The sequence below is a fragment of the Tamandua tetradactyla genome, chromosome 9 (assembly GCF_023851605.1).
Source record: "Tamandua tetradactyla isolate mTamTet1 chromosome 9, mTamTet1.pri, whole genome shotgun sequence".
NCBI classification, from domain to species: Eukaryota; Metazoa; Chordata; class Mammalia; order Pilosa; family Myrmecophagidae; genus Tamandua; species Tamandua tetradactyla.
Genome location: NC_135335.1, coordinates 11,056,164 through 11,073,409, shown reverse-complemented (window position 1 = coordinate 11,073,409; position 17,246 = coordinate 11,056,164). Strand labels below are relative to the sequence as shown.

Genomic DNA, 17,246 nt, shown 5'->3' with positions numbered 1-17,246 from the left:
TCATGTAAGGAAAGCTAAAGAAATTATTATATGAGAGTAATAATACTAGTTAATTAGTATAGTTAAAAAGAAGAAAGAACTAAAATACTAGTTGTTAAAGGATTTTCTTAAACAGAACTTAAAAGCACGACATAAAATCAAAGATGAATGAATTCAACTACATTAAAACTAAGGCACCATAAAGAAAAAGTCAAGAACAAACTGGGCCCCCCCTCTGTGGGATATGACGTCCAGGGATTGAAGTCTCCCTGGCAATGTGGGACAGACTCCTACAGGTGAGCCTGCCCTTGGCATCAAGGGATTGAGAAAGCCTTCTTGACCAATAGGAGGAAAAAAAATGAACCAAAATAAAGTTTCAGACGAAGGGATTTGAAACAGAGGTGAGAGGTCATTCTGGAAGCTATTCTTACGCAAGCTTCAGTCAGATATTGCAAACTGCCACAGTATACTAAGCCCCAACCAAGAGCATTCCTGAAAACCCTAAAGAATACCCTGAGCTCTGTATAAGACTCTCTGTAAAAAGTTTTACTTAGTAAGTTAATTTTTTTCAGAAACTTAAGGCCTTCAGATTGTTCCTATGCCAGATAAGCACTGAAACCAAGAGGTACCATTCTGTCCAAGAACACCAACCAGTTTCATTCTTCTACCCCATAAAGTCAGCACCCTTTTCCAGTATGATGAAGTTAAGAATGGCCACTGGCCAGATATCTTTGAAAACTGAGAGAATGATCAAATGAGAGAGAAGAGGTGTTAACTAAGAAATTAGGATTTAATAAATGAGTACAACTTCTGACATATTATGTAGGTATCTCTTTTTAGTTTCTAGTGTACTAGAATAACGGGAAGGAAATACCTGAAATTACTGAACTGTAATCCAGTAACCCTGATCTTTAATAATGACTGTACAAGTATACAGCTTTTATCATGTAACCCTGTGCCTTTATCCAGTATATGGGTAGATGAGAAATAACAACATGCACGAAAATAATAATAATAGATTGGGTTATATGAGGGAAAAATGACCCTATGTAAACTATGAACAATAGACATACTACTTTAATAATCTTTCATCAATTGTAACAAATGTAACCAATGTTAAAAATAGTAGAATTACCAAAAAATTGTTATCATTTTGCCCTTGAATAGGGCATAAGATTTTGTACGTTTGTCCAGTGTGATACCCCGATAAATCCCAGAGTGATTTGAACAGTGAATAAAAAAGTATATTTGCAAAGTCCCCTTGGTAGAATAGCAAGAAGGGGGGAAAATTCAACTTCCCCATTTGGAGTATTCCTGTTACTCTCGCAAGCAGTGGGGACAACCAAATCAATACGCCAAGCCCTCAATCTTGGGTTTTGTTCATATGAAACTTATTCCCGCAAATGACAGGCTAAGCCTACTTAAAATGAGGCCTAAGAGTCACCCCCAGAGAACCTCTCTGTTGCTCAGATGTGGCCTCTCATTCTCTGACAACACAACAAGCAAACTCACTGCCCTCCCCCTCTCTACATGGGACATGACTCCCAGGGGTATAAACCTTCCTGGTATAGTGGGACAGAAATCCTAGAATGGGTTGGGACTCAGCATTAAGGGATTGAGAAAACCTTCTCGACAAAAAGGCAGAAGAGAGGAATGAGAAAAAATAAAGTGTCAATGGCTGAGAGATTTCAAACAGAGTCGAGAGGTTATGCTGGGGGTTATATTTATGCATTATATTGATGTCACCTTTTTAGTTAAGGTATATTGGAGAGGCTGGAGGGAAGTGCCTGAAAATGTAGAGCTGTGTTCCAGGAGCCATGTTTCTTGAAGATGATTATATAATGATATAGCTTTCGCAATGTGACTGTGTGATTGTGAAAATCTTGTGTCTGATACTCCTTTTTTCTATGGTATGGACAGATGAGTAAAACAAATGGATTAAAAATAATAAATAATAGGGAGAACAAATGTTAAAATAAATTTAGTAGATTGAAATGCTAGTGATCAGTGAAAGGAAGTGGTAAGGGAGAAAGAAAAAATAGGGGAAACAAGGGCTAAAATATATTGGGTAGATGGAAATACTAGCAGTCAATGAGAGGGAGGGGTAAGAGGTATGGGATGTATGAGTTTTTCTTCTTTTTATTTCTTTTTCTGAATTGATGTAAATGTTCTAAGAAATGATCATGGTGATGAATGTGCAACTTTGTGATGATATGGTGAGTTATTGATTATATACCAAGAATGGAATGATCATATGGCAAGAATGTTTGTGTTGTTATGTTGTTATATTTTTAAAAATTTTTAAAAAAAGATAACTGATACCTAATACAAAATGGACTTCAAAAAAAATTTTTTTAATAAAAATAAAAAAATTACGCCTAAGAGTTACCCCCAGAGAATCTCTTTTGTTGCTCAGATGTGGCCTCTCTCTCTCTCTCTCTCTCTCTCTCTCTCAGCCAACACAGCAAACAAACTCACCACCCTCCCCCTCTCTATGTGGGACATGACTCCCAGGGGCGTAAACCTCCCTGGCAACGTAGGCAGAAATTCTAGAATGACCTGGGACTCAGTATCAAGGGACTGAGAAAATCTTAACAGAAAGGGTGAAGAGAGAAATGAGACAAAATAAAATGTCAGTGGCTGAGAGATATCAGTCAAGAGGTTATCCTGGACGTTATTCTTATGCATTTTTAAAGATATCCCATTTTTAGTTTAAGATGTATTAGAGAGACTAGAGGGAACTGCCTGAAACTGCAGAGCTGTTTTCCAGAAGCCATGTTTCTTGAAGATGAATGTATAATGATACAGCTTTCACAATATAACTATGTGATAGTGAAAACCTGTGTCTTTTTTTCTCTATATTAACATTCTATATCTTTTTCTGTTGTTTTGCTAGTTCTTTTCCTAAATCGATGCAAATGTACTAAGAAATGATGATCATTCATCTATATGATGATGTTAAGAATTACTGATTGCATATGTAGAATGGAATGATTTCTAAATGTTGTGTTAAAAAAAAAAAGAAAACCTGTGTCTGATGCTCTTTTTATCTACGATATTGACAGACGAGTAAAAAATATGGAATAAAAATAAATAATAGGGGGATAAATGTTAAAATAAATTGAGGAGACTGAAATACTAGTGAACAATGAAGGGGAGTGTTAAGGGGCATAGAAAAAAACGGGGAACAAAGGTTAAAATCAACTGAGTAGATGGAAATATTAGTGGTTAATGAGAGGGGGGGGTAAGGGGTATGGTATGTATGAGTTTTTTCTTTTTTCTTTTTATTTCTTTTACTGGAGTGATGAAAATGTTCTAAAAAATGATTATGGTGATGAATATACCACTATGTGATGATACTGTGAGCCACTGATTGTACACTATACATGAAATGCTTGTACGTTAAGAACGTTCATGTTTGTATGCTATTTCGGTCTGATAATACAAAACAAATTAAATTGTAAAAACAGCCAGATGTATAGGATCTTCAGATTTCAGAGAAAAATAAACAATCTAATAAAAAAAAACTGAACAATAAACATAAATAGGAATTTCACAGGCAAGGAAGCATGGGTAGAAATAAATATATGAAAAAGATAAGTACATTAATGAACAAGGAAATGCTACTTAAAACTACAAGATACTACTTTATATCACCAATTTGGCAAAACTAATATGCCTAATAACACCAAGTGTTTCCAAGAATATAGAGCAATAGGAATTTTTATATACAATGATGGAGTATAATTGGAAAACAATTTCGCGCTACTTAAAGGTTAAGATATACATATTCTAAAATCTAGCAATTCCATTTTATTTGTGTTTTTTCCATCTAAAATACAGTTTTCTTTTTAAATATATTTATTGAAAAACTCCACACATGTACAGTCCAACCATATCATACAATCAATGAATCACAGTATCATACACAGTTGTATATTCTTCACCATGATCACTTTTAGACATTTGCCTTACTCCAGAAAAAGAAATAAAAAAGAAAAAAAAGAAAACTCACAAATATTCCTACCCCTTACCCCTTCCATCCCTCCCTTTGACCCACAGTATTTCAATCTACCCAATTTTTACCTTTTATCTCCCCCTATTATTTACTTATTTTTTATCCTAATTTTTTTTTTTTACTCATCTGTTCATATCTTAGATAAAAGGAGCATCAGACACAAGGTTTTCACAATCACACTGTAAGAGCTATGTAGTTATAAAGTCATCTTCAAGAATCAAGACTACTAAAACACTGCTCAAAAGTTTCAGGTACTTCCCTCTAGCCACTCCAATACACCATAAACTAAAAAGGGTATATCCATATAATGCATAAGAATAATTTCCAGGATAACCTCCCAACTCTGTTAAAACTTTATTTTTGTCTCATATCTCTCTTTCCCCTTTTGGTCAAGAAGGCTTTCTCATTCCCATGATGTCAGTCTCAGCTCATCCAGGAGTTCTCTCTCACATCGCCAGAGAGATTTACACCCCTGGGAGCCATGTCCCACGCATCAGGGAGGGCAATGAGTTCACCTGCCAAATTGGCTTCGAGAGAGAGGCTACATCTGAGCAACAAAAGAGGCTCTCCGGGGGTGACTCTTAGGCATAATTATCAGTGGGCTTAGCCTTTCCTTTGTAGGAATAAATTTCATAGGGGCAAGTCCCAAGATAGAGGGCTCAGTCTATTGAACTGGTTGTCCCCACTGCTTGTGAGAATATCAGAAATTCCCCAGTTGGGGAAGTTTAATATTTCCTCCTTTTTCCCCAGTCCCCCAAAGGGACTTTGCAAATACTTTTTCAATTTCTGCCCAAATTACTCTGGGATATATAAGGACATCACACTGACCTGTATTAACCAACTAGATCTCACACCCTATACAAGAATCCATGTAATTATGGTGTTCAAGTAAACTGACCATACAAGTTAAATCAGATAATGTGCTACCAAAAATATAAATTTTGCACCAAATAAACATCTCTCCATTTTGATCTTGCACAGAGGTTGAAGTTTGAAAACATGGGCCATATCATCCTTTACCCAGTATTCTGATTTACCTTAGTCCTACTGGATCAGCTTCATTCATATCTCTAAATGAAGTCTGATCATTTTTTCAACATTTTAAAGTTAGAATGCAGTTCCTGTAACAAATTTTTTTTAACTCTTATTGCAGTAACACATACAACTCAAAATTTCCCATTTTAACAACCTTCAAATGTATACTTCAATAGTATATATTACACAGACAATATTATGCTACCAGCACCGACATCCTTTACCAAAACTTTTTCATTACCACAAACAAAAACTTTGCACCCATCAAGCAGTAACTTCCCATTATCCTTACCAGCCCCACCCCACCCCTTGCTAATGATAACCTGTAATCTACTATCTGTCTGGATGAATTTGCTTTTTCTAGGTATTTGATATATGTGAAAGCTCCCAATGTCTTTTTGTGTCTGGCTTATTTCTCTAAAAGTGATGTCTTCAAGGGTCATTCATGTTATGGCATTTCTTTTACAGCTGACTAAACATCTTACTGCATGTTTATACCACATTTTGTTTATCCATTCTTCTGTTGCATTATTCACAACAGCCAAAAAGTGGAAGCAACTCAAGTGTCCATCAATCAGCAATTTCAATTTTAAACACACTCCTGAGAAACTCATATATACACCAGAAGACAAACACAAAGATGCTCATAGCAACATTGTTCATAATAGCAAAAATGTCCAGATATCCCATCTGGACAAGCCCACATGCCAATGAGAGAACAAACTGTGAATTGTGTTCTATTACCAGAAGGGACTATTAGATTACAGTGGTGCTGAATGAACTATATGCCATAACATAAATAATCTTAGAAATAAACAGTAAAAATGCAAGTTGGACACATATTTCTATAAAGTTCAAAATTAAGGAAAACTAAACAATAGACTGTGATTAAACATAAGTAATTTTTTAAATTCAAAGAAATACACAGTAAATTTTAAAATAGTGGTTAATTTTGTGAAAAGAAAGATGAGGTAGGGAAGAAACACACAGTGAATAAAACTCTTTAAAAATGAACAGAGAGAAACAAGTGCTAGAGAAAATGTGGAAACAGATGTACCTATTCACTGTTGGTAGGGAAACTGAGAGGTGTAGCCCCTTGGAGGGCAGTGCGATGATGCGAGGCTAGGGGTAAATTTGCCATATGATCCTGAAACCCGCTGCTCACATATACCTGGAGGAACTGAGTGTGGAGACAAATGGACATTCGCAACCTGGTGTTTATGGCAGCAGAGTTCATGATTCACAATGGATGGCGGTGGCATAAGAGTACAACAACTGACGAATGGAAGCCGGAACTGTGGTGCATACATACAATAGACTACTGAGCAGCCACAAGAAGGAATGAAGTTGTAAGGCATGCAACTAGGTGAATGAACCTTGAGGACTACAATATGTTGGATGAAATGTCAGAAACAAAAAGTCAAAAGTCCATATGCCTCACTCCTAACTATACTATAAATACTCGAACTGAAGTCAAGAGCTTGGGTTATCAGGTTGGGGCCTACTGTAAAGGGTCCTAAACTATAAGCTCTTACAGCAGGCATATATATTCAGGAGTTATAACTGTTATTTCTAAATTCTGAGCTACTGAGCTGTTTGTATATAACCTAGTCACTCCCAGAAACTTCAGGTATTTATCTGGTACCTGAGACTCAGAATTAGAGCTCTGAAGCTTTGAAAGTCTGCACTACTCCATTCAAGAACTCTTTAAAAAGTTGAAAAGGGATCAGACTTCAACTGAAGGTCATTCTTATGCATCATACAGATATCCCTTTTTAGATTATGGTGTACTGGAAAGGCTGGAGGGAAGTATCTGAAACTGTTGAACTGTGTTCCAGCAGCCTTGATTCTTGAAGACAAGATAAAACTTTTACAATGTGACTGTGTGATTGTGAAAACCTTGTGTCTGATATTTCTTTTATCCAGGGTATGGACAAATAAGTTTTTAAAAAAATGGATAAAAAGTAAATAAATAATAGGGGAGACAGGGCTGTGATGGTTAGGTTCTGGTATCAACTTGGCCAAGTGATGATGCATAGCTGTCTGATCAGGAAAGTCCTGGCTTGACCATTGCTGCAAGGATATTTCATTACTAATGGATAAACCAGAAGGCACGTGTATTTTAAATCAGCAGTCAGTTGATTGCATTTGTGGCTGATTACATCTGCGATCAACTAAGAGGCAGCTCCCACAATGAGATGATCCAATCAGCTGAAGGCTTTCAAGGGGGAAGAGAGATTCTCTCAATGCTTCCTCAGCCAGCTAACCTCTCCTGTGGAGTTCATCCAGACTGTTCATCAGAGCCACCAGCTTCACAGCCTGCCCTACAGATTGTGGACTCTTCCATTGCCACAACTGCATGAGACACCTTTATAAACCTCATTTTTACAGATCCCTCCTATTGGTTCTGTTTCCCTAGATAACCTTGACAAACACAGGTTATCTTGACAAACACAAGGTGTAAAACAAATTGGGTAGATGGAACTACCAGTGGTCAATGAGCAGGAGGGCTAAGGGTTATGGGATGGATGAGTTTTTTTCTTTTTTCTTTTTATTCTTTTTCTGGAGTGTGTAAATGTTCTAAAAAAAATGATCATGGTGACGAATACAAAACTATGTGATGATATTGTGAGCCACTGATTGTATACCATGTATGGACTGTATGTGTGTGAAGGACTGGCAAACTTTTGCATATGAGCCAAATCTGGCCTGCCATCTATTTTGTAAATAAAGTTTTATTGAAATACATTCACATCATTATTTGTCCACTCATTTACATATTGTCTATGGCTGCTTTCTTGCTAAAACAGCAGAGTTGATATGTCATAAGAAAGACCATGTGGCCCTCAATACCTAAAATATTTACTCTCTAGTCTATTACAGAAACTTTCCAATCCCTATTCTAGATATTAAATTAGGTAGTATGTTAATGATATCCTCATTACATTATGCTTTAGGTCTTACCTGTGTATGTTACATGCACTATTTTGTACACATAATATTCTTTTGGATATTTAATAGCATATTAAAAATTTTAATGGTAGCTCGTTGCTATAATTTGCTTTCATCTCTTTTATTACTAGCGACACCAAATTTTCTCACATATTTGTGTATCAGTTGATTTTCTTCTCCTGTGAATCATCTATTAGGGACCTTTATCTTAGAATATACTCACTCTTCAGGATGTAAATACACTATGATTACTGAAATATCTTTCTCAGCCTGTCTGCGTTTATCTAAAAATTTGTGTAAGATTAATTATTATGTGGTCAAACGTATTGTGCTTTTCCTTAAATTTCTTTTATTCCTTTTAATATTAAAAAATTCTTCCCTAATTCCGGAGGTCTAATAAAATTAACATTTATCCCAGACTTTTTTTTTTATAATTTAACTCTCTAATTCACCTGTAATTTTTTATGGCTAATAGGGTGAGATCTAGGAGATTTTCTCTAATAGTAATATTCTGTACTTCTCTTCTCCACTGATATCTATCCCATCTTAAATAACTGAATAATCATAAACTCTCTTGATGGCAAGAGAAAATTTTTGAAATTGGTCATAAATTGTAGATAGATAAATAAATATTTATTTATCTAAATATCTTTATCTACCATCACTCCTGAGGATGGCACCAAAGTATAATCTACATCAACTTCTTAAAAGGGATTATTTCCCATATTATACATTGATGAATGGCTTGATATATGATAAAAGGTGGCATCTCAACCAGTGGGGAAAAATTAAACTATTCAATACCTACTGCTGGGCAAATGGACAGCCATTTGGAAAGTAAAGTTGGAGTTAAGCTGGATCACAAATTTAAATGCAAAAAATGAAACTATAAAATTTTCAGAAAAAAAAAAACCCCCAGTAATTTCTTTATAATCTTGGAATGGAAAAAGTAAAAAAAAATAGTGTACATAATATGCTATTCTAATATGTGTATATTCATATTTGTGTGTATATAAAGAAACTTTGCATACTCACAAAAAAATAGAAGAAAAAATTTTCACTGAATACCTTTTCATTTTTTTTAGGTTTTCAAATGTGAACATATTAATTATTCAAAAAGATGTTTCTTATATTTTTAAGGTTTTAACTTTCATCCCACTGAAAGTTCAAAAATATTTTACAAGAGGGACTAGCAGGATCCAGATACTATGGACTGTTCTTTCACCCAGTCCCTCAGATCCTAGGCTACTAATGCTTCTTCCCAGCCTGCACTAATATTAGTGTCATGGTTAGGGACGTGTGTCAACTCGGCCAAGTTGTGGTAGCCGTTTATCTGATTGGGCAAGTACTGGCCTGTCTGTTGCAATGAGGACATTTCATAGGATTAGGTCATGATCACGTCAGCTACATCCACAGCTGATTCCATTTGTAATCAGCCAAAGGGGAGTATCTTCTACAATTAGTGATGCTACATCTAATCACGGGAAGCCTTTTAAGGAGGTCTCAGAGGAGACAGGCCCCATTCCTGCTTCGGCTGGTAAGCCTCTCCTGTGGAGTTCATCCAGACCCTCCATCGGAGTCGTCAGCTTCACAGCCTGCCCTGCAGATTTGGGCTCTGTGTTCCTGCGGTCACGTGAGACACTTTTATAAATTTTATATTTGCAAGTGTTCCCTGTTCATTCTGTTTATCTAGAGAACCCTAACTAATACAATTAGCTTTAAAATCAGAATGGACAAGAACTGTTTCATGACAGACACAATCCAGTCTTTCATGATGTCAAAGAAAACTGTCCTACAAAACCTTTCTGCTTAGTTTCCAGCTAAACAACTCAGTATAGTTACTGTATTAGGTCCCCCTGCTATAGTACATAGAAAGAAGACTGTTTTCTTTATGCTGCTAACACGGTCATCTTGTATCTGATGAAAAGGGGTCTCAAAACGCAACTAATCTCCTAGTTAATTACTTCAAGAAGCAGTACTGATTACACCAACATTAACATCATCAGGTTTAGCAGATGCTCACCTCTAACTAAATGGTCAATCTTTAAAAAACAAAAACAAAAAAACAATTCCTAAACCACCTGAAGGAATATTTTGCAAGAATAACTTCAGAATGTAGTTTGTATTTAAATGTTCTACACTAAGGACTTTTTATGGATTTGCATAGTCTCTGACATGTTTTACAGAACAGAAGGGCAGGATCTCAACCACTCAGTATGTACAAGTACATACCCAGAAGATACAATGTCTAGATTTTGCTTTTTTTTAACTCTGAAAAAATACATCAGCTCTACTTACAGGCCCCACACAATAAAGTATGTGTAGTTCTCTACCACCTGCCAAATACACACTACTCATCTGCTATTTGAAATTCAGCATCCAATTTACTCTTCACTGAGAAACCTTCAAAATCTTATCTAAAAGGTTCTCTAAAACTAAAAATATCAATCCTCAAAGCCAAAAGGTATATAACCTTGCAGAGCTCATGAGAATTTTTCATGAACAATCCTCACAATAACTGTAGCTCCTAACTGTAGTACCTTAAGTAGACACACAAGGGCAGACTACTGACATTTTTAAAGTGAGGCCAAAAAAAGGATTTTTCCCCAAATCTTTACATTTAAAAGCTTACTTATAAATAAAAATTTTTAAAATAAATAGTATTATAAAACATATGATACTCAGTAATCTTTTTACATATAATAACATATAATGGGTATTATAAAAGTTAGGCTTATATGTCAACTTGGCCAGGTAATGGTGCCCAGCTGTCTGGTCACAGATGTGTTTTCCCCTAGTAACTAAATAACACATATCCTTCTAAATGACCTCCCCGATACAGAAGAAATAGCCTGCTGCTGTGAGGGCATTTCATGGACTTAAATTATCAGTGAATTGATTGCATTTTTGGCTGATAACATCTACAATCAAGGAGAGCGTTCTTCTCGAGGTAAAACATTAAATCGATTCAGATGTAGAAGTGATGACTTCAGCAGTCAGAAGAGAGAACTTTCCTCTCTATTTTAGCCAGACAGCTTCTCCTACAGAATTCACTGAAAACCTTTATCAGAGTTTGTACTCATGTATCCCTACAGTTGCATGAGATATTTTTATTATAAAATCTCACAATATTTACATATATCTCCTGTTGGTTGATTCCCTACAGAACTCTAATACAGGTATCTTTCCATGTAAATACATATAGATCCATCTATCTACCTTATCCTTTTTAATGGTTGCTTTCATTCTTTTGTGCAAAATATACCATGATTAAACAATCCCCCCAAACACACATTTGGGTTGTTTCCAATTGACCCCTATTATAACAATGCTGCAGTACCATACATCCTTGTGCAAATATTTTTGTCCACTCATTCAGATGGCTTCTTAGGAAAAATTCCTAAAAGTAGAATGCTGAGTCAAAGGATGTGAACATCTGAAATTTTGATACTGTCACATTATTATCCATAAAGACTACAAATTTATGCCAGTATATTTGCCTATATATAAATATATAAATATATTTATAAATTTATAATATATATATTAATATATATTATAATATATAATATATATTATATAATATAAAAAATATAAATATATAATATATTTTATACTATATAATATATAATATAAATTTATATATTTGTATATAAATATATATATATTTATATATCTGTGATGCTACAGGTCATGTATTGTATAAATGCTCTAATGTAGCATACAGGTATATACTGACCATTTATATTTCCTATTTTTGCATTTGCCTGTTCAAATAAGAAAAGAAGATTTTAACACTTTAAATGTAACTCATTATAGTTCCATCATGGATGAGGGAACCAAACAGTTCAAAATTATGAGATTAAAGGTTATTAATACAGAATTTGTTCCTTATTTTGTAAATAGAATAAATATGAAACCTAGCACATTACTTAGTGATAAACCATTCATTACCTGTAAACATTTATACCAAAAGTGATATGAAATACAATAATCAGGGTTTAGAACTTAAAAAAAGCTCTCCTTAAACATGAAGCTGAATTTAAGAACAGAATGCTTTGAAATACTAAAAAACTTGAAAAGTGGTCAGTGTACTTATGCCAGATAACCTGGAACCACGCTGTGGCAAGAGGAAGGGAGTGAGAACCCACTCTAAAGCATCCTCTCCTAAATACCCTCCTTTAAAATTCCCAACAGATGTCTCCCCTTCCACCGAGGTACAAACCAGTTTAGGTTTAATAAAAGTGTCCGCCTGGTCATGAAGCAGAACCCTCAAAAAATATATCATGGAGAAGAGCCCCAAAAGAATATATCACTCACACACATACACATACAAATATATACTACTTTCTCTCCATATTCAACTAAAAAACTCACTCACAACTGTTCTTGAGGTGCAAGGTTCTATCTAGCGTCAGTATCTGCCTAAACAGAGTTCTCTCCCAAAGCCAGGCCTCAATCTTTGATTTTTGAACTGCCATATACAACAGGCCTCTGTAGTCTCCTGCTTGAGAAAGCTGCCAACCATGTAAAAATATAGCACAAATTAGAAAGAAGGTAAAGGTAAGTCTCTCAAACTCGGTTTCTTTTGCAATATTAAGACCAGCTGGAATGTAAATCTTCTGGGGTTTTTTGGAACGTAAATCTTGAACTGAACAGTTACATAAACTTTCTCAGATCAACTGAATCAAACTGAAAATTATATTATGTTTAATATGAAATCTAAAAACTTTCACTTCAAAGCGCAAGTATTTTCCAAACACACATATCCTCTAAATGACTTCCCCAATACAAGAGAAGAAATTCTATGCTAACCCAGTTTGGCTTTGGGGCAAGAAGGACATGGATGTGACTCTCTGCCCTATGACTGAAATAGCTGAGTACTTTCAACAAGTTACTTAATTTTCCTAAGCCATTCCTTCATCTGTAAGATAAAGGAACCAACCTCATGGAATTACTGGGAACATTAAATATGAAAGTGTCTAATGCAGTATTGGAAATTCCGCTGGACCTCTAAAAATGGCAGCTATTATTATTACTACTACTTTACTGGGAACCTGAAAAGTAAGTTAAGAGAAATTTATAAACAAAAGTGCTCAGTTTAAGACATGGGTAAACTGAGGACCAGCCATTAAATGACCCTAGACCTAGATGAATAAGGAATAAAAGTAAGATGAGATCCAAAGGTGCCAACACTGACTCCTATAACCTACCATCTAGTCAGCATTTCCTGATATTAATTCATGATCCAGCATCAGATAATGCTATAAGCACAAATAAGATGAAAACAATAGTTAGACCATACATCCCATCACCTTTCCTTGGAAAGCAAATATTATTTGCTAAATATTAGCTGATTTATGTTTCATCTTCCCTTATTTAGCATTTTTATCTCTTTGTAAACCAATTATCATAACTTGTCTCTTAGAAAGATCATTAACGGATATTAACACTACCATCTCAGATGGAGAAACCAAGAAAATAATTTTGAAGGTCACAGTAAAGCAAGAGCAAAGCTTGAACTAGATTTTAAATACTGCCCTTTCCAAAAGACCACATTATTTCTCTTAAGCATTCACTAGATTCATAATTGACATTTTCTGATAATTCTTAATTCCAAAGATCAAATCACATGTTTAAAATAACATCATCTGTAACACACCTTTTAATTTCCCATCAAAGTCAGGGCTTGTGGCCACCTGGAGTCCTGGATGTGGTAGGAGAAAACAGCTGACATTGGAGAAACATGAGTGAATGTGATTCCGGACATTCTGAATTTCTTCATGCTGGTGTTCCTTCACCTGCCAATGAAGAACAATTTATCAAAGCCCATTTCTTTTTCTTCACTAGGAACCACTAATGTAGAGTAAAGGAAACAAAGCTTCTTAATTTCAATGGATAACAGTGGCCTATGTTTGTTCAATGAGAAACTCAGAACCCTAATAAGCAAGAAATGCATAAAGTTTATTAGCCATGGCTTGGCTTCTTTAGCTAATAAAGGACAAGACTAAAGAGTTTCTGAGAAAGAGCATTGCACAATACTTAGGAAGAGCAAGGGAAGGTATTTGGGCATGGAGGAGGATCAAACCAATTAGTATGAATGACAAAGGATTTGTGGTGTTATGATTTTGGAGAACAGGCTAGGCCTGTTAATAACCATCCTTGTTCAAGGTTCTCTACAGTCCTTATTATTATACACCCAGGTCCTTTAATCTAGCCACAAATAAATTAGTTTCGGCTAAGATTCTGTGTAAGTACTTAACATATTTAATATAATTTTCAATAATTAGCTCTAACTACTTTACCTAATGAGAAACATCATCACCTACTTTTAAGTAATGCCTCAGAAGGTTATAGTACCACTTACCTGTAAACGTTTATCCAAAAATGCCATTCCTCCTTGTTGCCCATAGTTGTATTCATAAGGGAAACTCCAGTCTCGAACCAAAAACATCAGTGTCTATTTAGAAAAAGAGTAGAACATACTGTAACATCGCATAAATGCATTTTCAAGGCAACAATTGCAATGCTTCTTTTCACAATGCCAAAGCTTCTTCAAAGGAAACAAGGAAACAATCCAAAGGATCTACCCATTCCGTAATGTCTTAGAAACCTTATAAACACTACAAGGGCATGTATAAGCCAAACATGAAGTCATCATATTCCATCTGTAGTTTTGGTTCCCACAGGTTAGAAGAGATTGGTGGGAAAAATTAAACTCAGGGTTCGACCCGAAAAGCAAGTATGGGGAATGTGGTAAATGACAAGACAGAAAAACAACACATAAGACTAAGTAATCATAAATCAGATCTACTTTTAACATTAGAAAAGAAAACTCAATTGCATACTACTCAAATACTTAAAGCACCTCTAATCTTATCAAGGTTATTGTATATTCTCATCCTCAAGAAACAATTAGCTAAAGCAGGAGTCAGCAAACTTGTGTAAAGGGCCAGAGAGTAAATACTTCCGGTTTGGCCACAGGCTATTGTAACTACTCCTTTTTGCTGTGATAGAAAACAACCACAGACATTACAAATGAGTATTATAGCTGTGTTCCAATAAAATTTAAGTTATGGACACTGAAATTTGAACTTCATATAATTTACAGGTTAAAAAATATTCTTTTATTATCTTTTCAACCATTGAAAAATATAAAAAACATTCTTGGCTAGGGGGTCAAACAAAAAGAGGCAGCGGGCTGGATTTAGCCCACGTTTAGCCATGTTTGCTAATCTCCGCACTAAAACAAAGACATGAATTACAATCACAGTTAACATTCTACCTGGAAAGGTTTCTGGAAAATTTCATCCATTGCCAGACGACCATATTCTGTGAAGAGCTTTAAAAGGGAAGAGTTATGGTTTATAAGGCAAAGTTACTTCAAATATTTCTATGGTTTATTCTTTAACACATTGAACAGTACTTAAGTAGAGACCAAAATTCTACAGTTTCAAAAGCCCACAGGGGCAATGAACCAAATAATCCTGGTTATTCCCGTCTCTCACATCCCACATCCCAATCTTTCAGTAAATCCCAAATCCAACCATACTACCTCCCTGTGGCTTGGAATACTGAAAAGTTTTCTCACTGGTATCTGTACCTCAGCCCTTGCCTCCCTACAGACTATTCTCAATATAGCAACTAGAGTAGATCTGTTATAAGTTTGGGACTCTGTTCAAAATTCTCCAACCTCATTCACTATAAAACTCAATCATTACATGAGTCTGGCCCTGGCACCATGGGATCAACGACACCATCCTGACCAAAAGGGGGAAAAGAAGCATAACAAATAAGGAATCAGTGGCTGAGAGAGTTCAAACACAGTCAAGAGGCTACTCTGGAGGTCACTCTTACACAAGCTTAAATTAGACATTGCTACCTACCAAAACCTGCCAAACCCCAACCAAAACCATTCCGGCCAATCCTAAAGAATACCTAGGGAGCTAAGATTCTACAAAAGTTCCATGCACTACAGTAACACTGCAGAAACCTACAACCTCCAGACGGATCCCTGGACCAGATAAATCCTGAAATGCAGAGGGGGCAGCATTTCCAGAACATCAACCAGTCCCATCCCCCCTATCCCATATTATCGATAGCCCCTTCTAACATGAAAAAGTTAGAATGGACATAGCTCCTTAGAGAGTGGGAGAAAGATCAAAGGTGATGCTGAAGTTTTACAGAGAAGGTAGGGTTTAACAAATGAGTATGATTGCTGAATCATTATACTGATATTTCTTTTAGTCTCCTGTATCTTAGAGCAGCTGGAAGTAAAAACCTAACATGGTGGAATTTAACCCATACCAAACTCTGAAATCTATTCTACAACTAATTATTATGATATGCTTTGAAATTTATTGCGTTTTTTATATATGTTACCTTTCACAAAAAAGAAAAATATATATTTCTTCTAGCCTCCAATGTTTTAGATCAGCTAGAAGGAAAAATCTGAAATAGTGGAATGGTAACAAACTCTAAACTCCATGCTCTATCTACTTGCTGAAGTATACTGGCGTTCCTTGTTGTTCCTCAAATATGCTGGGCAAACTGGGGTCCTCCCTCTGCTTGTAGTGTAGTGCTTTTCCCAAAATTATTTGTTGACCTGTTCTCTCACTTCTTAAGATCTTTATTTAAACAGCTCCTTCTCCATGAAGCCTTCCAAGGCCACCTACTAAAAAACTTACAACTCTGCATTACAATACTTCTGGATCCCACGTCCCTTTTAAATTTTTCTCCTAAACACTTACCACTATCTAACATACAGTACATTTACTTGTTTATTCATCTCGAATAGTGCCTGTCCTCACCGCTAGGATTTAAACACTTTGGAGGCAGGAACATTTGTCTGTTTTGTGTACTACCATATCTCAACCAACAAGAAGAGTACTGGGTCCATAGTAATCATGCCACTCAAATGACTGAAGGAACCAATTCTTTAGGTTTAAAAGTTATACACTCACAAGGATTAACACTCCGACTTTAAAACCTATCATAAAGCCACAGTGGTCAAAACAGCATGGTATTGGCACAAAGACAGAGGCATTGACCAATGGAATGGAATCAAGAGTGCAAAAATAGACCACCAAATCTATGGTCAACTGATTTCTGACAAGGCCCCCAAATCCTCTGAACTAGAACAAAATAGTCTTCTCAATAATTGGGCATGGAAGAAATGGTTATCAATAGCCAAGAGAATGAAAGAAGACCCCTATCTTACACCCTACCCAAAAATTAACTCAAAGTAGATCAAAGACCTAAA

At 35.6% G+C, this 17,246-nt stretch overlaps 1 protein-coding gene across 3 annotated transcripts in view; it reads right to left on the bottom strand.

The window, feature by feature from the left end:
* The window catches only part of ATL3 (atlastin GTPase 3), a 123,097-nt gene that overhangs the window by 51,990 nt on the left and 53,861 nt on the right, over positions 1 to 17,246 (bottom strand). For 2 of the 3 annotated variants that reach the window (XM_077115911.1, XM_077115912.1), the window contains exons 6-8: positions 15,270 to 15,326; positions 14,352 to 14,444; positions 13,647 to 13,785 (exon numbers count right to left, since the gene is read on the bottom strand). In XM_077115911.1, the coding sequence (XP_076972026.1) occupies positions 13,647 to 13,785; positions 14,352 to 14,444; positions 15,270 to 15,326 (289 nt within the window). The remainder of the gene's footprint in view (positions 1 to 13,646; positions 13,786 to 14,351; positions 14,445 to 15,269; positions 15,327 to 17,246) is intronic. The other variant, XM_077115914.1, reaches the window with a different exon arrangement.